The sequence below is a fragment of the Leucopleurus acutus genome (assembly GCF_964270905.1).
Source record: "Leucopleurus acutus genome assembly, chromosome: 1".
In the NCBI taxonomy this organism is placed as follows: Eukaryota; Metazoa; Chordata; class Mammalia; order Artiodactyla; family Delphinidae; genus Leucopleurus; species Leucopleurus acutus.
Genome location: NC_139142.1, coordinates 71,066,800 through 71,084,057, shown reverse-complemented (window position 1 = coordinate 71,084,057; position 17,258 = coordinate 71,066,800). Strand labels below are relative to the sequence as shown.

The 17,258-nt window shown below is 32.9% G+C and overlaps 1 protein-coding gene across 6 annotated transcripts in view; it reads right to left on the bottom strand.

Annotated features, from left to right (window-relative positions):
• NOVA1 (NOVA alternative splicing regulator 1) overlaps window positions 1–16,765 on the bottom strand; it is a gene marked incomplete at both ends in the record, with an annotated part of 139,205 nt that extends 122,440 nt beyond the window's left edge. For 2 of the 6 annotated variants that reach the window (XM_082845470.1, XM_082845472.1), the window contains 2 exons: window positions 14,456–14,599; window positions 16,334–16,765. In XM_082845470.1, coding sequence (XP_082701596.1) covers window positions 14,456–14,599; window positions 16,334–16,469 — 280 coding nt within the window. Of the gene's footprint in view, window positions 1–14,455; window positions 14,600–15,621; window positions 15,647–16,333 lie in introns of those variants that run through there. The other 4 variants (XM_082845471.1, XM_082845473.1, XM_082845474.1 and 1 more) reach the window with 2 other exon arrangements.
• Window positions 16,766–17,258: the final 493 nt, after the last annotated feature.

Sequence of the window (17,258 nt, the reverse complement as noted above, 5' to 3'; positions counted from 1 at the left end):
ATACCTAGACCAACATTTTATAACTATGCAAGAAGTACTAATCACACACAGATGAGAAAATTAGAGGTCCAAGAAGATTAAATGATTTGACCAAAATCATACAACTAGTTAGGTGGGAGAACTCGGATTCAAACTCTGCTCTGTCTGACGCCACATGTTCTCTAGGAGTCTTGTATTCCATCTCACATCCCCATAAAGCATTAAAAAGTACTGAATTGATTTGATATTTTCTTAATACACTCCACTGTGTAATATCCAAAGCATATTATCTTCATAAAAACTTTGATTATATTAAGTACTATCACAATGATTTGACTAGACCTTACTAACCTTAAGTCTACAGTTTAACAAATCTCTACAGCAGTGGTTATATATGATTTAAAATGTGAAAGACAAATCTTATAATGCTAAATGAAGAATAATCAAATGATTTCATGTAAAAAACTTCGTAGACAAGGCAAAATTTCAAACTCTCCTAATGTCTAATAGCAATATGAAGACAGGAAATACCTAGACGATATCAAGGTTCTATGTTTACAGAGGTCTGATCAGAACAGAAAACTTGTTTTTAGTCTCTATTTTGCTGAATTATTACAGTTTCACTTTCAATAGCAAAACTGAAATTTGAAGCATTTCCAGATGAACAGGGAAAATTATGAATCCATAAAAATTATCTAAGTATTTCTCAGTGATGGGTCAAATGTGACAGTTTGGTGAATCTTACCTAATTTTGAATACTGTATTTTTTAACTCAAATTTATAAGCAGTCTGATGCAAAGAGTTATAGAATAACAGTAAACAAACAGGTTCATCATTAACTTTCTATATCACAAATCATTTTAACTTGCACTATTTTATTTTCCTCAACTGTAAAACAGATATAAGAATTCCTGCCTATACTGACATTTTAAGCAGAGATGTAAGATCAAATTAAGGCATGATTAGCAAATTACTTTTATGTACTGCTTACTTACTTTTATTAAGTTTTAGTTATACAGTTCTAGACTTTTAAAAACAAGACTATCATTTTTCCCATTAATGGTCAAGAGATAGTTTAAATATGTACATAAAGAAAATCAGAGCCTGGCTCTGATTAAAAGATACTTAATTTAGCTAACTGTTACTTGAAATGTTTCCTAAACCCAAAATTTCTTCAAAATTTTCCTCAAACAGAATTGTATTTGTTCTGCATATTTTAAGTAGTCAAAAAATGTACATAGTCCTTACCTACATTATTTATCCCTTTCATTTAGGGAAATTATCCTGCTCACAATGCAGTTTCTACTTATTTTTAATGTAATCCGCTGAAGTATTTGAAGGGTTTTCAGAAAAAAATGTAATAAAAGCAATATTTTAAAAAAATCAAAGAAAAAAATTTGTTCAAGAAACCTGGAATATGATTTCAGAGTGCAGTCATACTGTCATAAAGGGGCAATATTTATTGCAGTTTGCTTTAAATGGTTTTATAAATGGTATATAGACATAAAACCTCAAGGCTTTTCCTATTAATATATATACATCTTCTAAAAATAAAAACACCATTTTCAATTCTTAATTATTTTACTAAACCATTTTGGTTATACCAAATAGATCATTCCTTAACAAAAATACATGATTACATTTCACATTCATAATCATCTGTCAAACTATATACTGCTTACTTGTAATTCTCATTAATTTTCACAAACTTTAGAGAATAAGTTAGTTACTAAGAGGGATCCCATGTAGATAATTTCAATGGCAAAAAAATTTGCCATTGGGCTGAAAACAAGGATTTACAAAGTAAAGGGTCTGTCAGCATTCTAAGCCCACCAGCAAAAGACTATAAAATAAAAGTAGCAGCCTTCCACCGTAAAATTACTAATCTTACTAATACAGTACATTAAACATTTGAGATATATGCCAACCTAAACTACCACATATGGCATATTTAGCTTATTATCACAGTTTGTGTTTTCACATCTAGAGTCATTCTAGTTTTTAAATAAGATGTCAAATATACCAGTGTAGCTAAAAATGTGATAAAGCTTTCAAAGGAACATACCTTTCCTTAAACAGAATAGGTACATACTTCAGAAGAAACAATGTCAAACATTACTGTAAAGAAAACATGGCTGGAAATTTTCAGTTGAGAATATACGTGTAAATGTAAAATAGAATATCATCTTAAAGGCAGAATTCGTAAAAGATGTTCAATTTAAATAAATGTCACTTTGAAACAATTCACAAACCCAAAGTTTCTTCACAGATTTTCTCAGAAGGAATTGTATTGGTTCTGCAATGCATGCAGTCACCTTACCTATATTATTTATCCCTTAAAGAACAAGTTACCATGCCATGATATGCACATCAATTTGAAGGCAATGAGACTCTGCTTATGCTTCCTTTTTATATTGAAGTCAACCTTGAGTTATATAACCAGTATTATTGAATTATGAATAGCATTTAAATAAAGATTACACAATGAATATTTTTATTTCAAATTCCCATCTGGTGCTTAATGTCACTTCAGCTGTTCAATTTTTTAATGTTTCTCTACACAACTAGCCAATAATTTCACAAATAAATATAAATGCTAAATAGATTTTTAATCTCATTTTCTAAATCTAGGAACAGTGCCATATTTTTCACAGTGACTTTTTAAACTCATCTGGATTTGACAGATTATCAATTAAGACTAATTTTCATATGAAATAAATATTTATCAATGATGGAGAATCCTGCTAAATCTCAATCATCAATTGAAATGCCAAACAAAATAATTATACGACAGAGAATCCACTAACAATGAATAATGAAAGTTTCAACTTTCATTTTCATTGACATAACACACACCAATTTCTCTATCACATACCAAAACTTTAGTGTTTGAACACTGCCAAAAAATTAAAATTCACACATTAAAATTGCATACATTGTGCAAATCACTAATTTTCATCAAATTAAAAATAAATGTTCATATACCAAGAGAGCTAGAAACTAGGCCTACATACTCATAATTTAAGGAATGAGAAAATTTTTATCAGATCTATGATTCTAAATAACTATTAATCAAAGGCAAACTAATAAAAGAAACCATTTGAGTCATTAACTTTAAATGCACCTGCATAGACAACAGGTTATATAAGAGTGAACAAATGTCAAAAACGGATTTCTATCTCCAGAGCTTTCCTGAATACAGCAAAACATTCCTCACTGACATTTTCATTCACTAGGTTCCACACTTTTTTTTTTCTACCCTCAGCACATAGTTGCTTAATAAAAAGATAGCTTTCATATTTAACATTTCTTTTATCTCTAGTAGTTTTTTCCTTTCTTTCTAAACAAATTAGTCTTCTCTTTAATTCTACTTATATAACCAAGGCAGAAAGCCAGACTCCCCAATCTACTATTTAACTCTGTTTTTAGATAACTAGGGCAATCCTTCCTCCAAGGTACAAGTATCACTATTTATATTTATACAAATACATATATTTTAATTATAGTACCACTGTCATTCATCTTATAGACATAACAAATGTACTTTTTCTTTAAAATATTTCTTCCTATTGAATGTCTCCAAATTAAATATATTTCCATCAAACTCTTTTCTTTTACATTTTTAATAGATTTTCTCTTATCTGTACAAATATCGATAGTATCTCCCTACTCCCACTCTCTGCCCACAGCAGTATCTACTTTGTATCCCAGTAATACCAAACTACTTTTGGACCCCTGCATATACCAGGAATTTTTCATAACTCCATGGATATATATATTGTCTCTGCTTCAAATGACCTTCCACTCTTGTGCACCAAGCAAATTAAAATTCAACCCTCAAAACTCTGTCAGCTCCTCCTTGAAGTCTTTTTTGAAGTATATCCTCTTCTCTCAAGATTTTGCCACTGACACAGGCAGTTTCAACTTCAAGACATAATTCTATCATTATACAATTATCAAATTTCATTATAACCAGGTATTTATCTTTATTGTTTCTTATTGCTCCCTTGCTCTTCTGAAGTAAGAACTTCAGAAAACTGTATATCTCGTTCTAACCCCAAAGGGAACGCATAAATGTCCATCAGAATGTTAAAATCTGGCCATGGTGGCAGAGAAGGGCAGGGGAAGCAGCCAAGTAAACACTTAGAGTTATTTTAACCCATTATTCTCCATCAGCTTTTTTTTTTCTCCATCAGCTTTTTAAAAAATAAATCGAATTTATAAAAATGTAAGGGACTAAGCCTGAAACTAAATATATTTATTAAATCTTAGAAGTTTCATTGGTTTATTGCAGCAAAAATCAAACAATGTATTAATACAAGATAAACACTAATATTTCATACATTTCTCTAAATTCTGTTTAAAAAGTATTTAAAAGACTTTGAAGAAAACCAAATTCAATAACTTTCCTATTAATTTCAAATAAAGTATTTGAGTTAGTCAAGCTCAAAGCATATAAATTCCAATCTACTACATAGTTGGTATACTCCTCTCCTGAGTAAATAAGAAAATTTAATAGTCCAGCTTCTAAAAGTCCTAATGTATTTATACATGTTTACTTCCCCACTATAGGTGGGGAAGGAGATATTAAAATATATTAAAAACAAAACATTTACTAATCATATTTTTAATAAAGTAACCTCAATTTAGTGGTTAGTAATCTTTGATTTTCAAGGTATCTCCAGAAAAGTCATCAGTAGATTGTTCCTTACTGCACAGGTAGCCATGTGGCAATAAGTAAACTGTAATGTGATATAACTATCAAATCTTGTAATATAGGTACTTTGTATTACTTTATTAATAAATATTAGTTAAGCTCATGTTTCTTAAGACAGAGTATTTTTAAATTGATCTTCATCTGGGAGACGGCTTTTAAGTACTCTCCATAATACTAGCTTTCAGTTTTCTGAAAGTTTCAGGACAACATGCTAAATAGAAAACAAAATTCTACTCTTCTTTCATAAGACCTGGCCCATATTTGTCTTAACACTTCTATGGTCTTTCCTTGTTTGTTTGAATTTTGAACTCATTAGTTTACTTATCCGAAATACAGATGTTTCACACACACACATACCCCCACACACACACCCCTAAGTAAACTAGAAATATAATACAAAATTAAAGATGAATTGCCTTCTACATTCATTGTATTGATATCACCCCACTGAAGTAAACTAGAAATATAATGAAAAACTACAGATTGCCTTCTATATCCACCACATTCACAGATGAAGCCTCAGATTGGTCATTCATTCAATCACACATTCATTCATTTATATTTCAAATGCCACAGATGTTTAAAGCACCGGGCTATATGCTGAACATACAGCAGGCATGAAGGATGACATAAATTCCTTCATATCAATGAAGCTTAATTCTACTATTCAACTGTAGTAAGTAAAGACTATGACAAATTTTTTTGTTTTAACTTAAATCCGTGAAGGAAAAATATCTTCAAAATCACATTAAGTGACTTCTATAATTATGTTAGAAAGTAGCCCTTAAGCCTATAATGCAACACAAAGAGCATCAGAATTCTAATTAACCGAGAAGTGGACCAATTTGATGAAATGGATAGACAAAAAAGAGAAAATAATTATGTTTTAAAATTAATAATTATTATATATCTTCATTTGTACTTAGATTGCCTTACAATTACGCTCATGCTTATTTCTTAATCATAATACTCTGCCTTTTTAAAACCAACTGTTACGAATACCTAGCCAAATATGCAATACTTAAGGAAATTATATGTCATAAAAATATGGAAAATATACATATCCCCAAAAACAGAATTTGACTTAGAAAGTCTATATAATTTTTTTTAGCAATGTCAATACTCTGTTTAACCAAAAATGAAGAAATTAAAAAGTTGAGCTAAGGAACAAAGGAAGGAAGAAAAAAAGAAGGAAAAAAAAAAAAAACTTCGTAAATGAAGTAACAAAGCTGTAGAAATCAAATAACCCTGAACACTGCCATTTTCAAAGAGTACAATTATGAAAATACAGAAATGACCAGGTTATATTCCGGGCAATATAATCTACCATATCTTTGTTTTTTAACATATGGTAATGATAAAGAGTACCTGTCTTTGGCCTTTCAGTGTAGCAAATCAACAACAACAAAAATTACTGTAAAATAACTACTGTGCTTTCAACTTAGTTTAAAAAAGCGGGGGTGGGGGTAGGAGTATTTATTTTAAAACTAGGAAAGAGAAGAAGTGAAGACTTATTTCCTCAGAGAGGCACATTCAAAAAGAGGAGGGAAAAAAATAAATAAATAAAGCAAAATAAAAAGAGAATGAAGTACCTACTATAATTGTACCACAAATTCAGAAAACATATTTAAAAGTTGCAGGACAATTATTTGCCTATATCACTCTTGGTATCTTGGTTTTCTCAACTATTAAATGAAGATTCTGGAAGAGATCGCACCTAAGCACCATTTCTTTCATCTAGTTCCACAATTCCATTATTTTTCCAATCCCTTTAAACGAAAAAAAAAAGCCTCTTCGATACTCCTAAGTGTCCTCACTAAGTCATTGACAGATATCACAGATGCAATATAAAAAATTTTTTTAAACAAAACTTAAGGACACAATAACAATCAAAGCACAACATTTTAGGATGAAGTAAAACATACCCATATTACTTTACAAAGAAAAGATCCTTCGTAATACTTCTAAGTCATAATGACCATAGGACACCTGGACTCATAGGAAGCAGCTGATAAATACTTATATTGACAAGAGAAAAACTTCCAGACAGATTTCAGAGTGAAGACTGAAACTAGATTTTTTTTAAAAAAGTACTTCTCTGACTTAAAAAAATTAATTAGTCTTAGAAAATTAAAAACACAGGAGTTATACAAAGAATAATTAAAACTATGTATGTGAATGAAAGGTCTCCAAGTAGAAGCTCAACTGCTTCCAACAATAATTCCTTCAAAAACAAGTATTTCAAGAATGGATATAACCAAAATTGAAAAGCTGCAGTTATTCAAAAATATTTAGTAACATAAAACAAAAACACATACTGAATTCTCTACTATTGTGTTAATAAAATGCACTACCCCTTTCCTTCTTTTCTGTCCTTCCCTCTATCTACTAAATCTTAAAATAAAGTCACCGCCCAATCTAAGTACTAGAGCAGCAAATTATTAACAATTTAAATGAAGACAACTTTCTTCAAGGTAAGAATGATTTCTAAAAATTCAATCAAACTGAGAGTAGCATTTATTATATCCATCCTAGAGGAAATGCAGGATTTGAACTCTTAATTAGTAAGTTCATTGTGTGAAAATTTATCCTACAATCAAATTATGGGGCCTTCATCGTGTAACTGTTCTCAAAAATCTTTCAAAGAGAAAGAAAAGTTATTCTTCAAAGCTTCAAAAAGTATGCTAAGTTTCACAAGGAAAGTAAGAAACACTACAATCTAAAACTTAAAAATTACTGAGTTCAGAATAAAAATCATTGGATATGACAAATATACTGAACATCAGTAAGACATAAAACAGGTCTTAAAATAAGAAAAATATTAATTTTAAATATCAATTATTAAATGAGTATAAAAATGGTAAAAAATGTTTTATTTTCCACAGCAAATAATCTTACCTGAATCATTTTGCTGTTAAAAAACTCAAGATACTGATTTCATTTTTCATCTGGTCCTGTCAACGATGCTATGACAGGCCCTGCAGGAAGCAGCAAAAGATCAATGATGGAGTGCAGATATTATGTGTTTTCATGATCAAGTTTGTCATAGAAAAGGATATCCATATAGTGGTTTGAAACTTAGCAAATGTTGAAAATATCTCCAAAAGTTTGTTAGTTACATAGTAATCTTTATTTTCTATTTTCTAGTCTTAAAATGTTTATTCTTATTCAATATCTTCTTTATCAAAACTTCTTAAATGTGTAATTTTAAAGAATATTTTTATATTGATGAGAATTAATAAGAAAACAACATTCCACAATGTCAAAAATGAAAAATCTTGATTGAAAAATGAAATATGTTTACAAGTGGAGGAATGATTCTCTCCACTTCTAGAGATGATTATTTTAATCTTATTTTCCACAATTACTATCATTACCAATAAATTACCTATTATTCATAATCTAATTAAGATAAAATGTAGAAGCTTTTTCTTACAAACAGTAACTTCAGAATCAAATAGTTATTGGCCACTCTGGTAAAAATTCCTTCAATAAAAGTATATAGATTACAAAAAATCTGCAAACTCCAAAACTTAATTACTCTTGGGTAATTGACAGGTTGTAGTCAATGGATACCAAAAAATTCAATTTAGTAAAACTAATAAAAAAGTCAAAATAATAAAACTGCTTCACGAAGACTCTAAATGATATTTTAAAATTCTGAATTATTTTAAAATAGTATAGCACTTTGCCAGATTTAATTTAAAGACATTTTTTCCATTCAAAGGCCAACTGATAAACAGGACTGTGATGAGACATCTACATTAATTGGGAACACTATTAGAACATACAAGAAACTTCTATATGTGTCATGGAAGCATACTGTCAGTATTTCAAATAGATCAAAAAATTTAAAACAAAAGAAATGAATGATCGACTTTTTTAGAGTTTTTATTTAATCAAATTTTAATTTACTTATAATAAATTGTGGTAAAGAACCACTTCAACAGCACTCCTATATTAAGCTGAAGCATCCTAAAAACATTTTTAACATACTATGCCTGTCTTGTGTGTTGGAACACGTCAAAACACTCAGCAAAGTCTGCCTGTCAAAGTCCCTAACATGCTAAAAAGATACAACTTAATTTTACACAGGTGCTTTCTCTTATAAAAATAAATAAATAAATGTTAATCTAAGATAATAAAAAAAGAACTACAATGTACTTCCACTTATTTCCACTCACTCATAACCTGAAAATATACTTGTGGAATAGCGAACTTAAAGTACTTCCTACTTAAGGTTATTTTCTCTTTATTTCTACACCTAAAGCCCCTATCTCCTTTTCATGTAGATTCTATCAGATTCATGGAAATCATTTTAGTTTCAAATACTTCCATATAAAAAATGGAAAATGTGATGCCATATCTTTAAAGAATAGGATGAAGAAAACAGAAATTTTACCAATCCAAGCATCAGGAAGTACTGAAAAGTACTGCTTCATTTCTTGCATGTTACATTTTATACCGTGACACTTCAGTCTCTGAGGGTCAGGTTAATTAAGCTCCATAGCAGCTGCAATGCAATGTGAGACACATACTGCTACGGTTCCCACCAATCCAGTCCAATTACCTGTAGTATTCCAGCACTGGACAAGTGACAACCAACCTCTTCTTTCTAGTCACTTGCTTCCACTGGTCTACCGATAAATGTTAGAACAAACTAACCTCTTTTTGGAAAAGACTGCAAAGCTGAATGCACCTGCTGCAGGCTGCAATGATGAGTCCCAGAGAGATGTTTGTCAGTCAGATCTCTGCAGATGTTGTTTAACTTTATGCTAGAGCTTCATCCAAAGATGGAAATGAGATGGCAATCAAGTACAAACCTCCCACCCTCATCCCCCCAATTTTATTCTGAAAAGCTGCACTTGCTCATAAAAGTTATCCTTTAAAACACAGCTCCACTAAACTGGAAACAACTGAGACTAAACTCTAAGTAAAAAAAAAAAAAATTATTAGGTGCTGAATTTTAGTTAACAAGTGGCATAAGTGTGTTCAGCAAATGCTATTTGTAATATTTAAGAGCAAAAATTAATTATCTTAAGTCAGAGCAAAACAAAACAAAAGAACCAAACTATAAAAAGACATGTTTCTAACTGGTGGTTTCTTGCTCGGTTTTTAGTGATACCACATACTCCTTAGAGTTCCCAAGACACAGATCGTTTTTCCTCTTTGTATATTATACGAAACACCTTCAATACATAAATATTGAACTATTTCACCGACTGTGCTCACTATTTTTAAACTATTCCTGAAATCCTTTGGGGGTGATATTTGCAAGACAATGTTGTTAGACGTACTATGTTACCTTACAATGTCACAAATTTTAAATGAGCTATTTTTCCAAAATCTAGAAGGCTTCAAATAGCAAATTTCAAAGTGACATTGTGCTATATAATTCATGAAAACACTGACACTGTAAAGCCATAACTTACTAAATCGATAATAGAAGATATAACATCCAGATGAAATTAAAAAAAGAATCAAATAAAATGAATAGCTAAGATTTTTAATGCTAATTCAATCTTTCTAAAAAATTTCATACCACAAAACATTTGCTTTCATGGGTTAAGTATAAAAATTATAACTTTCGGAAAGTACAATTATAATATAGATTGTGCTATGCTAATTCCTTCATGTGCTGAGATTTCCCATTGCTTAAAATGAGAAATAAAGTATTAAAAATGCAGCAAATTTTCAGACAGATATTAATGTATAAGTGAAAGCTTATGGCTCCTCCCACAACTGAGGATAGAGACAGACAAAACATAAAATAACCCACAACCATAGGCAGTATGACAAACATAAATATTACAACTCAAGAGTGTCAGCAACTCTTTGACAATACTAAAACCAAAGGTATAGCACAGTGTAATGACAGCTACCTTATTAAATTCAACAATATTGGAAATTATACTTTATTTTCTACCTGTTACAATTATATTTACCTGCTAATTTTGCCTTAAAATATATGCCAGTAAATTTCTAAGATGCAAAGCAACTTAGATCAAAGAGTATAGACTGCAACTTTCAGAAGCTATAACAAAAGTATTCACATTGTACTACCAATACAATAATACTCTTCCTTCAACAATGTAGACAAAAGTGATCTATTCCAAACTTCATAAACTCCTCTTATTTCCAAAAGAATTAGCATTCTTATACAATCCCAACCCTAATGGTTAAATTGGCCACTGAATTTTCCCCATGTCAAAATTAAGGCAGTGTGGGGTATTTCCTTCACTAAAAGAAAATTTCACTTACATTCTGCTTTTTCATGATTTTTAAAGATTTCACATATAAATAGTTGGTGATTTTTTAAAAAAGCATCACCCAAGTTGGATAGTGATAAATTAATATACAATAAATCTAGGAATAATGAGCTCAAATTTTAATTTAAGGACCAAAAAAGGAAATAATTTATATTAAATGTGATCCAGTTTTATAGCCACAAGTATGAAAACAGTTTAAAACACACACAAATACATGCTAAGATTATAGAGAATTCCTGTTTGATATAATGAATATCTCCAGTGTCATATAATGGAATAAAATAGGTACACTATGAAATGTTCTAAAATCTAAGGCATACATGAAAATATTTATTTTATATATCCTTTACTATCCCCAATGAATAATGTATTCAATAAATTTTCCCAATTATCTACATGAACCATTCATTAAATGATTTTAACAGATAAAATCAATCTATTAACAAAACCAAACACATCTTCAGATGCCAAATAAAGGAATAAAAGAATACTATCCTATTGCCATTCTGAAAATGCATACAGTAATGTATTTCCCAAAATGAGAAAGCTGTTTTTTAATTAAAAGGCATTAACTTTGGGTAACCTACTTATAAAAAGGATATATAAATAAATCAAATTAGGTTCCTTTAATCAAGTAAGAATAAAAGATATATTCATAAACCACAGGTAATAAGTTAGTATTTTGTAAGATTTAGATTTTTAGTAATAGATAAATGAATTACACAACACAGCAAAAAAAATGAATCTACTTATCGATCTTTTTTTCCGATTACAGTAATTGATAAATGCACTTCACAATCCTCATCATACAATTTCCCCAAATTATTTTATTTTATATGACATGCTAAAATACACAATGTAATATACAGTTCTATAAATTCTAAATTCATACCAATTAATGTGCAAAAACTATTTTCTTCATCTCAACCATAAATATTAAAAATTACTCAGAAAAGCAAGGTTGCTTAAGAGATTACTTAAGCAATGTCTGTACTCTGTAATATATACCCTGAAGAAAGTTTTTCTCAAATACACCAGTATTTTAAGTGAACCTTCTGAAAACAATTGCATTGTTTTAAAACTTAGGTATTTGAGAAAATCCATTAAGTTATACAACTGAAGTGCACTTATCCCCAAATATTCTGTCTTACAAATAAGAAACAGAAAAATGCTTCATGAAATAAACATCGGGCATATTCATTGTAATGGAATATGAGTCATAAGTACATATATGAAACACACAAAAAAGGACTTTAATTACTGCATAATCCTACAAGAAAGTCCTCATAACTAGGCAGTATAAATCACAGCTTTATAATTTAGTTCATTTGAGATGAGCAAGGTAAGTATCCCTTAAATATATCTGAGTAAGAGAAGTTGAAAGTAGCTCAGAGGCTGCTATGTTGAAGAATACCAGGACCTCAGATAATTCCACAGGCTTATGGTCAAGTATGAACAGAAAGACTATTAAAGTCTGTCAGAAGAGAGATGTATCTGTCTGAACAGGTAATAACCTAGCTAAAATTGTATTTACATACAAAGTGTTCAGAATTATTAAAGCTTCTTATAAATTACAGGGCTTTTTTTATCCTTACAATTGATTCCATAGTTTGTGACTGGTTTCCACCTGTTACAGGCAGAGTATAAGCCTTCTTTTATCCAGACATTTCAACTCACATTTGATCAGGTTACGTCACTACACACACAAAATTTTATTCAACGCATTCCAGTTTTCCATTTTTTCCAACGGATATTCTTGCTCTATATGAATAACATGCCTCAGAACTATAAATAAAATAAGCAATTTCAATGTAATAAGAAAAAAATACACAACTGTGGACTAAAAACAAAAGATCTAATTCTAGTTGCACCCTTTCCAACCCACTGAAAATACACTATATTCAAATGAAAAGGCATTTAATTTACTATTTGGAATATCCTTGATAAACACCAATTTTCTGTAACATCCCTGCACATCTGATACCCTCATGTATAATGCAAAAAAAGCTATTTCATTTTCATCTATTGACAGTGAATTTAATTTACCATTGCAGCTCTTTTCCTAGAACTATAACATTATTAATTCTGCAATCAAGCTCTTTTGAATGCTTTTATTTGCACTAAGGATTTTCACAATTCCACATTTTTTTCATCATAACATACCTTTTAAATATAAGAATGTGAATATGTCAGCAAACTTTCTTAATGCATAAGGAAAGTTTCAGAGACAAGGAAAGCCATCTACAAAACTACACTCACAGAAAACAAACTTTCGTAGGACATATCTAGTTTAATAAATGTAATGTTTACCAAACATACTACATTTAATTTACATAACTAAATGACAGTTCCAACCATTCTAAAACCCTCTTATGCAGTACAGTGGTCCACTTTCTACCACCAAGCGATTGGCTATGAAAAAGAAATCCTCCAAATGTTTTGCTTACATTCATACCAGATGTCTTTGCTGTACTAAAGAACTCTTACTGAATTAGATCACTGAAAGCAAATCAGCTTTTCTTTCCTACCAAGAAAAAAAATAAGCAGTGTTGGTCCCCTCAGCACTGAATAAATATTTTTTATGGCCATAAATATGAAATAACCAAAAAAAAATTGCAGAAGCTACATGTAGGTAAAAGCAAATCAATTAATGTTTTATCTAGGAGATACACTATTAAACTTAAAATCCATATATTAAGTAGCAAAATGATTTTAAAAAGATAAAGATAAATGCATAGTACTATAAACAGTTTAAATTTAAAAAACACACTGAAAAGTTATAAAAAAAAAAATTATACTACCTAGGAAACTTGCCATATTCCACTGGGTTACAGTACCTACAGTACCACACAAACTGTTAATATATTTTGATCAAATACAGCTCTTAATACAGCTCTTAAGTAACACAAATTTTGAAGCATTATTTTACTTCTTACATAATAATATATTTCCTTGTCACAGTTATATTAAAAACACAATATTTTAAAAATCTTAAGAGGCAGCACTTGTCCTCTTCACTCCAGGGCCAACAAACAAAGCAATGAAGCAGAAAGAGGTACATAATGGATTTAGAAAGTAAATGGTCCATTCTTTAAGAAGCCTTTCTACCCACTCTTCTGAATTCACTCTAGTCTAATTGTCATTACAATTATTTCTGAAAACTTCAGAAGAACCCTATTTCCTGATGCCAGCTGTCTAGGTTTCTATCTTTAAATTTTAGAGTTTTTTTTCCCTAATTAGAAAGAAGTATTTAGAAATACCCAGAAGATTCATCTCAAAATTGGTCTACATCATAGACAGAATATCAATTACAGAAACAAAACATAACCAAGAGTGAAAATACTCTTAAAATTTTTCCACAAATACTCTAATACATCAAATAAATAAACAGTCTACACTATTAAGAATTTTTTCAATACAGCACACAACACAGGTAGATCTTTTATTTCCTTGGGGATTTATCAAACAATCTCTTCACCATTGCACCTACCTGGGTAAAAATCTTTGGACTTAGACAGCTTGATGGTGGCTCCAGTTTCTTTTTGCAACTGAACAATTGTCTGTCCTCCCTTCCCAATTATAGATCCAGCAGCATAACTAGGTATGAGAACCTTTAGAAAATACTGGCCGTCTTCTGAAAAATGCAAGGAAATATACTTCGTTAACACAATAATTTTAAACTTTGTATCCTCCCTCCACCCTCAAGAGAGAAAAAGAGCGATTAAAACATTGGGCATACAGCTGCAGGAAATATGGGGTTAATTTTTTTTTTTTTAAAGAACGAAAATAAGCCAATTACACTGAAAAATAAATATGTACGAAATGTTTCCCATTCTCTAGAATTTATACTTTCAAACTTGGAATTAAAATCTAAACATGTTCTATTATTTTGCAGCACTGTAGAAACTGATGACTAAATTCCAGTTGTTATTCCAAACATGGAAGTCTTCCAATTCTATCTGTAGTTACTATGGTAAAACAAAATGAACTGACCCTTTAACAAAACTTCAGAGATTTACACCATGACAAACCTTAACATATTGCAAAATAAATAAATAAAAAGACAGTAAATAGTGATGAGCTATATTTGTTTAACATGAGCAAACACATAAGGACTACAATTAGCCATTGCCTATATCCTACCTAAAGTATGCAAAACAACCATTCTCCTACCAAATAATCCACCCAAACTGTAGGGTGTATTCCAAGCCTTCAATAATTGCCAGGAAATAACTCAAAGTGATGTGGACTGCCAAATCTAACTAATCCTGGAGTATTTCTTTAGCACTCCTTAGTCTACTATGATCTCGTTTAAGCTCATTAATTAAAGGACCTTAAGAAGAATTTTGCCAATACTAAAAAGCTTAGGAGTCATTTACATCAAATACACTTAAAAGTGACCAGATAATGTTCCTTCCCCAAAAGAATCACAATTATTAAAACGAAGGGGGTAGATTAACCAAGAAAGATTGAAATGTTTTAAAAAAATAAAGCCAACTCCATAAACTTTAATTTCCGTCAAACTGATCATGACTTAAATAGGAAACACCCCGGTAAATCCAGCTTCCTTATGTGAATGAACGTTCCAAATTTTTCGAGTGTGCCATTCGCAAGACCCCCATCCGTCTCTAATGTACGTGCTGTAGATAAATTCACCTCTGCCTCGATGCATTGGGTGCATTGTTAAGATGACTCCAGTGCAAATGAAGAAGCGATACCGGTCCCGTTAAAACTCATCTTCCCAAGAAGCGCAGGATGTTAACTAACAAGTCAGAGTACCAGACACCCCCACCCTCGTATGCACACCCCTGAAGACAAATCAGTGAAATATTTGCACCGACAATGTAAGTGCGGTAAGAGTATGCACTCTTCCAGATTTTGCATACTACTTGTGGCCCAAACCAAGGGGATGAAGAGAGCAAAACTCTCCGGTGCCCCAATCATTTGCTCTCCGCTACCCAAGTGCCATTTATTTATTTATTTAATCAGACTGTTAAATGCAGCGCGCATCTTCGGGCGGCCATCACCTCACTCGGGGTCATCCTCCTCCTCCTTAACGGACCCCCTTGCCCAGGTCTAGGATATTTAAATGGTCAGCCTTTCGACCGATTAAATGTAAAGATAGGTCTATTCCGAAAAACCGGTCGCCATTTTGATGAATGATAAACATAGAAATGGAAATGTGTCGGGGCCGGCGAGATGCGGGGCAGGTGCAGGGGAGGGGGCGCGAGGCAGGGCGCGGGAGCCGCCGGGTTCGGGCTGGAGGTGTCCGGGCCGCGGGAGGGAGGGAGGGAGGGCGGCGGGAGGGAGGGAGGCAGGGGCGGGCGGCGGGGGATGGGGCCAGCGGGGAGGTGGAAGCGATACCCACCGCCCGTATTGGTCCTCTTGGTGCTGCCGGCTTCAGGGGGGGCTTCCAGCGGCCTTTTCCGCGAGTCCGGCGGGTCCAGGTCTATGGGAACCCCAGTGTGGGTCCCGTTCTGCTGGATGGGAGCTGCCGCCATCATGTTTGCAGTTCCTGCCGCTTCTACGGGGAGAAGGTTCTCCCTTTTGTTTTGGCTTTTTCTTTTCTTTTTTTTTCTTTTTTTTTCTTTTTTTTTTTTTTTTTTTTGCTTTTGGGGTTTCTTAAGGTTGTTTTGTTTTTGTTTTTTTTAATCGGATCAATAGAAATCTCTTTAGGAAAAAAAAGCAATGTTGCTGGTTTGTTCTCACTGGGGAGGGGGCAGGGCTGAGGAGCAGCTGCAGTGCAGTGTCAGAAAGGAGACAGGGGAATGGAGGGGGTGTGAGAGACGGAGGGTGAAAGAAGGAGAAGAAAGGAGAGAGGGGGAGAGAGTGGAGAAGGGAGAGGGGCGAGTGAATGAGCGGGAGGAGGGGAGCGGGGAGGACGGGCAGAGGGAGTGGGAGAGCGCGAGGGCTGGCGGGGCGCAGGGAGAAGCCGAGGAGGAGGGGAGAGTGAGGGAAAGAGTGAATGAGCAGGAGGAGGGGAAAGAGGTGGACGCGGAGAGAAGAGCGAGCGGCGGAGGAGGGCAGGAGCCGGGAAGGAGCGCGGCGGTCCCCGCGCCGCGCTAGCGCTGCGCTCGCTCCCGCTGATGGTGCTGCCGCCGCCGCCGGAGCGGTTCTGCCGTTGCCTGGGCTGCTCGGCGCTGCTGCTGCTGCTGCTGCTGCCGCCCGGTCTCGCTCATTATTTCTCCCGCTTGTGGGGGGGGGGGGCTGGCGGGGAGGGAGGGGGATGACTGCGAGGGGAGGGTAGTGAGGGGTTGAGTTCGCAGACTCCCACACACTTCGAGCTCGGGTCC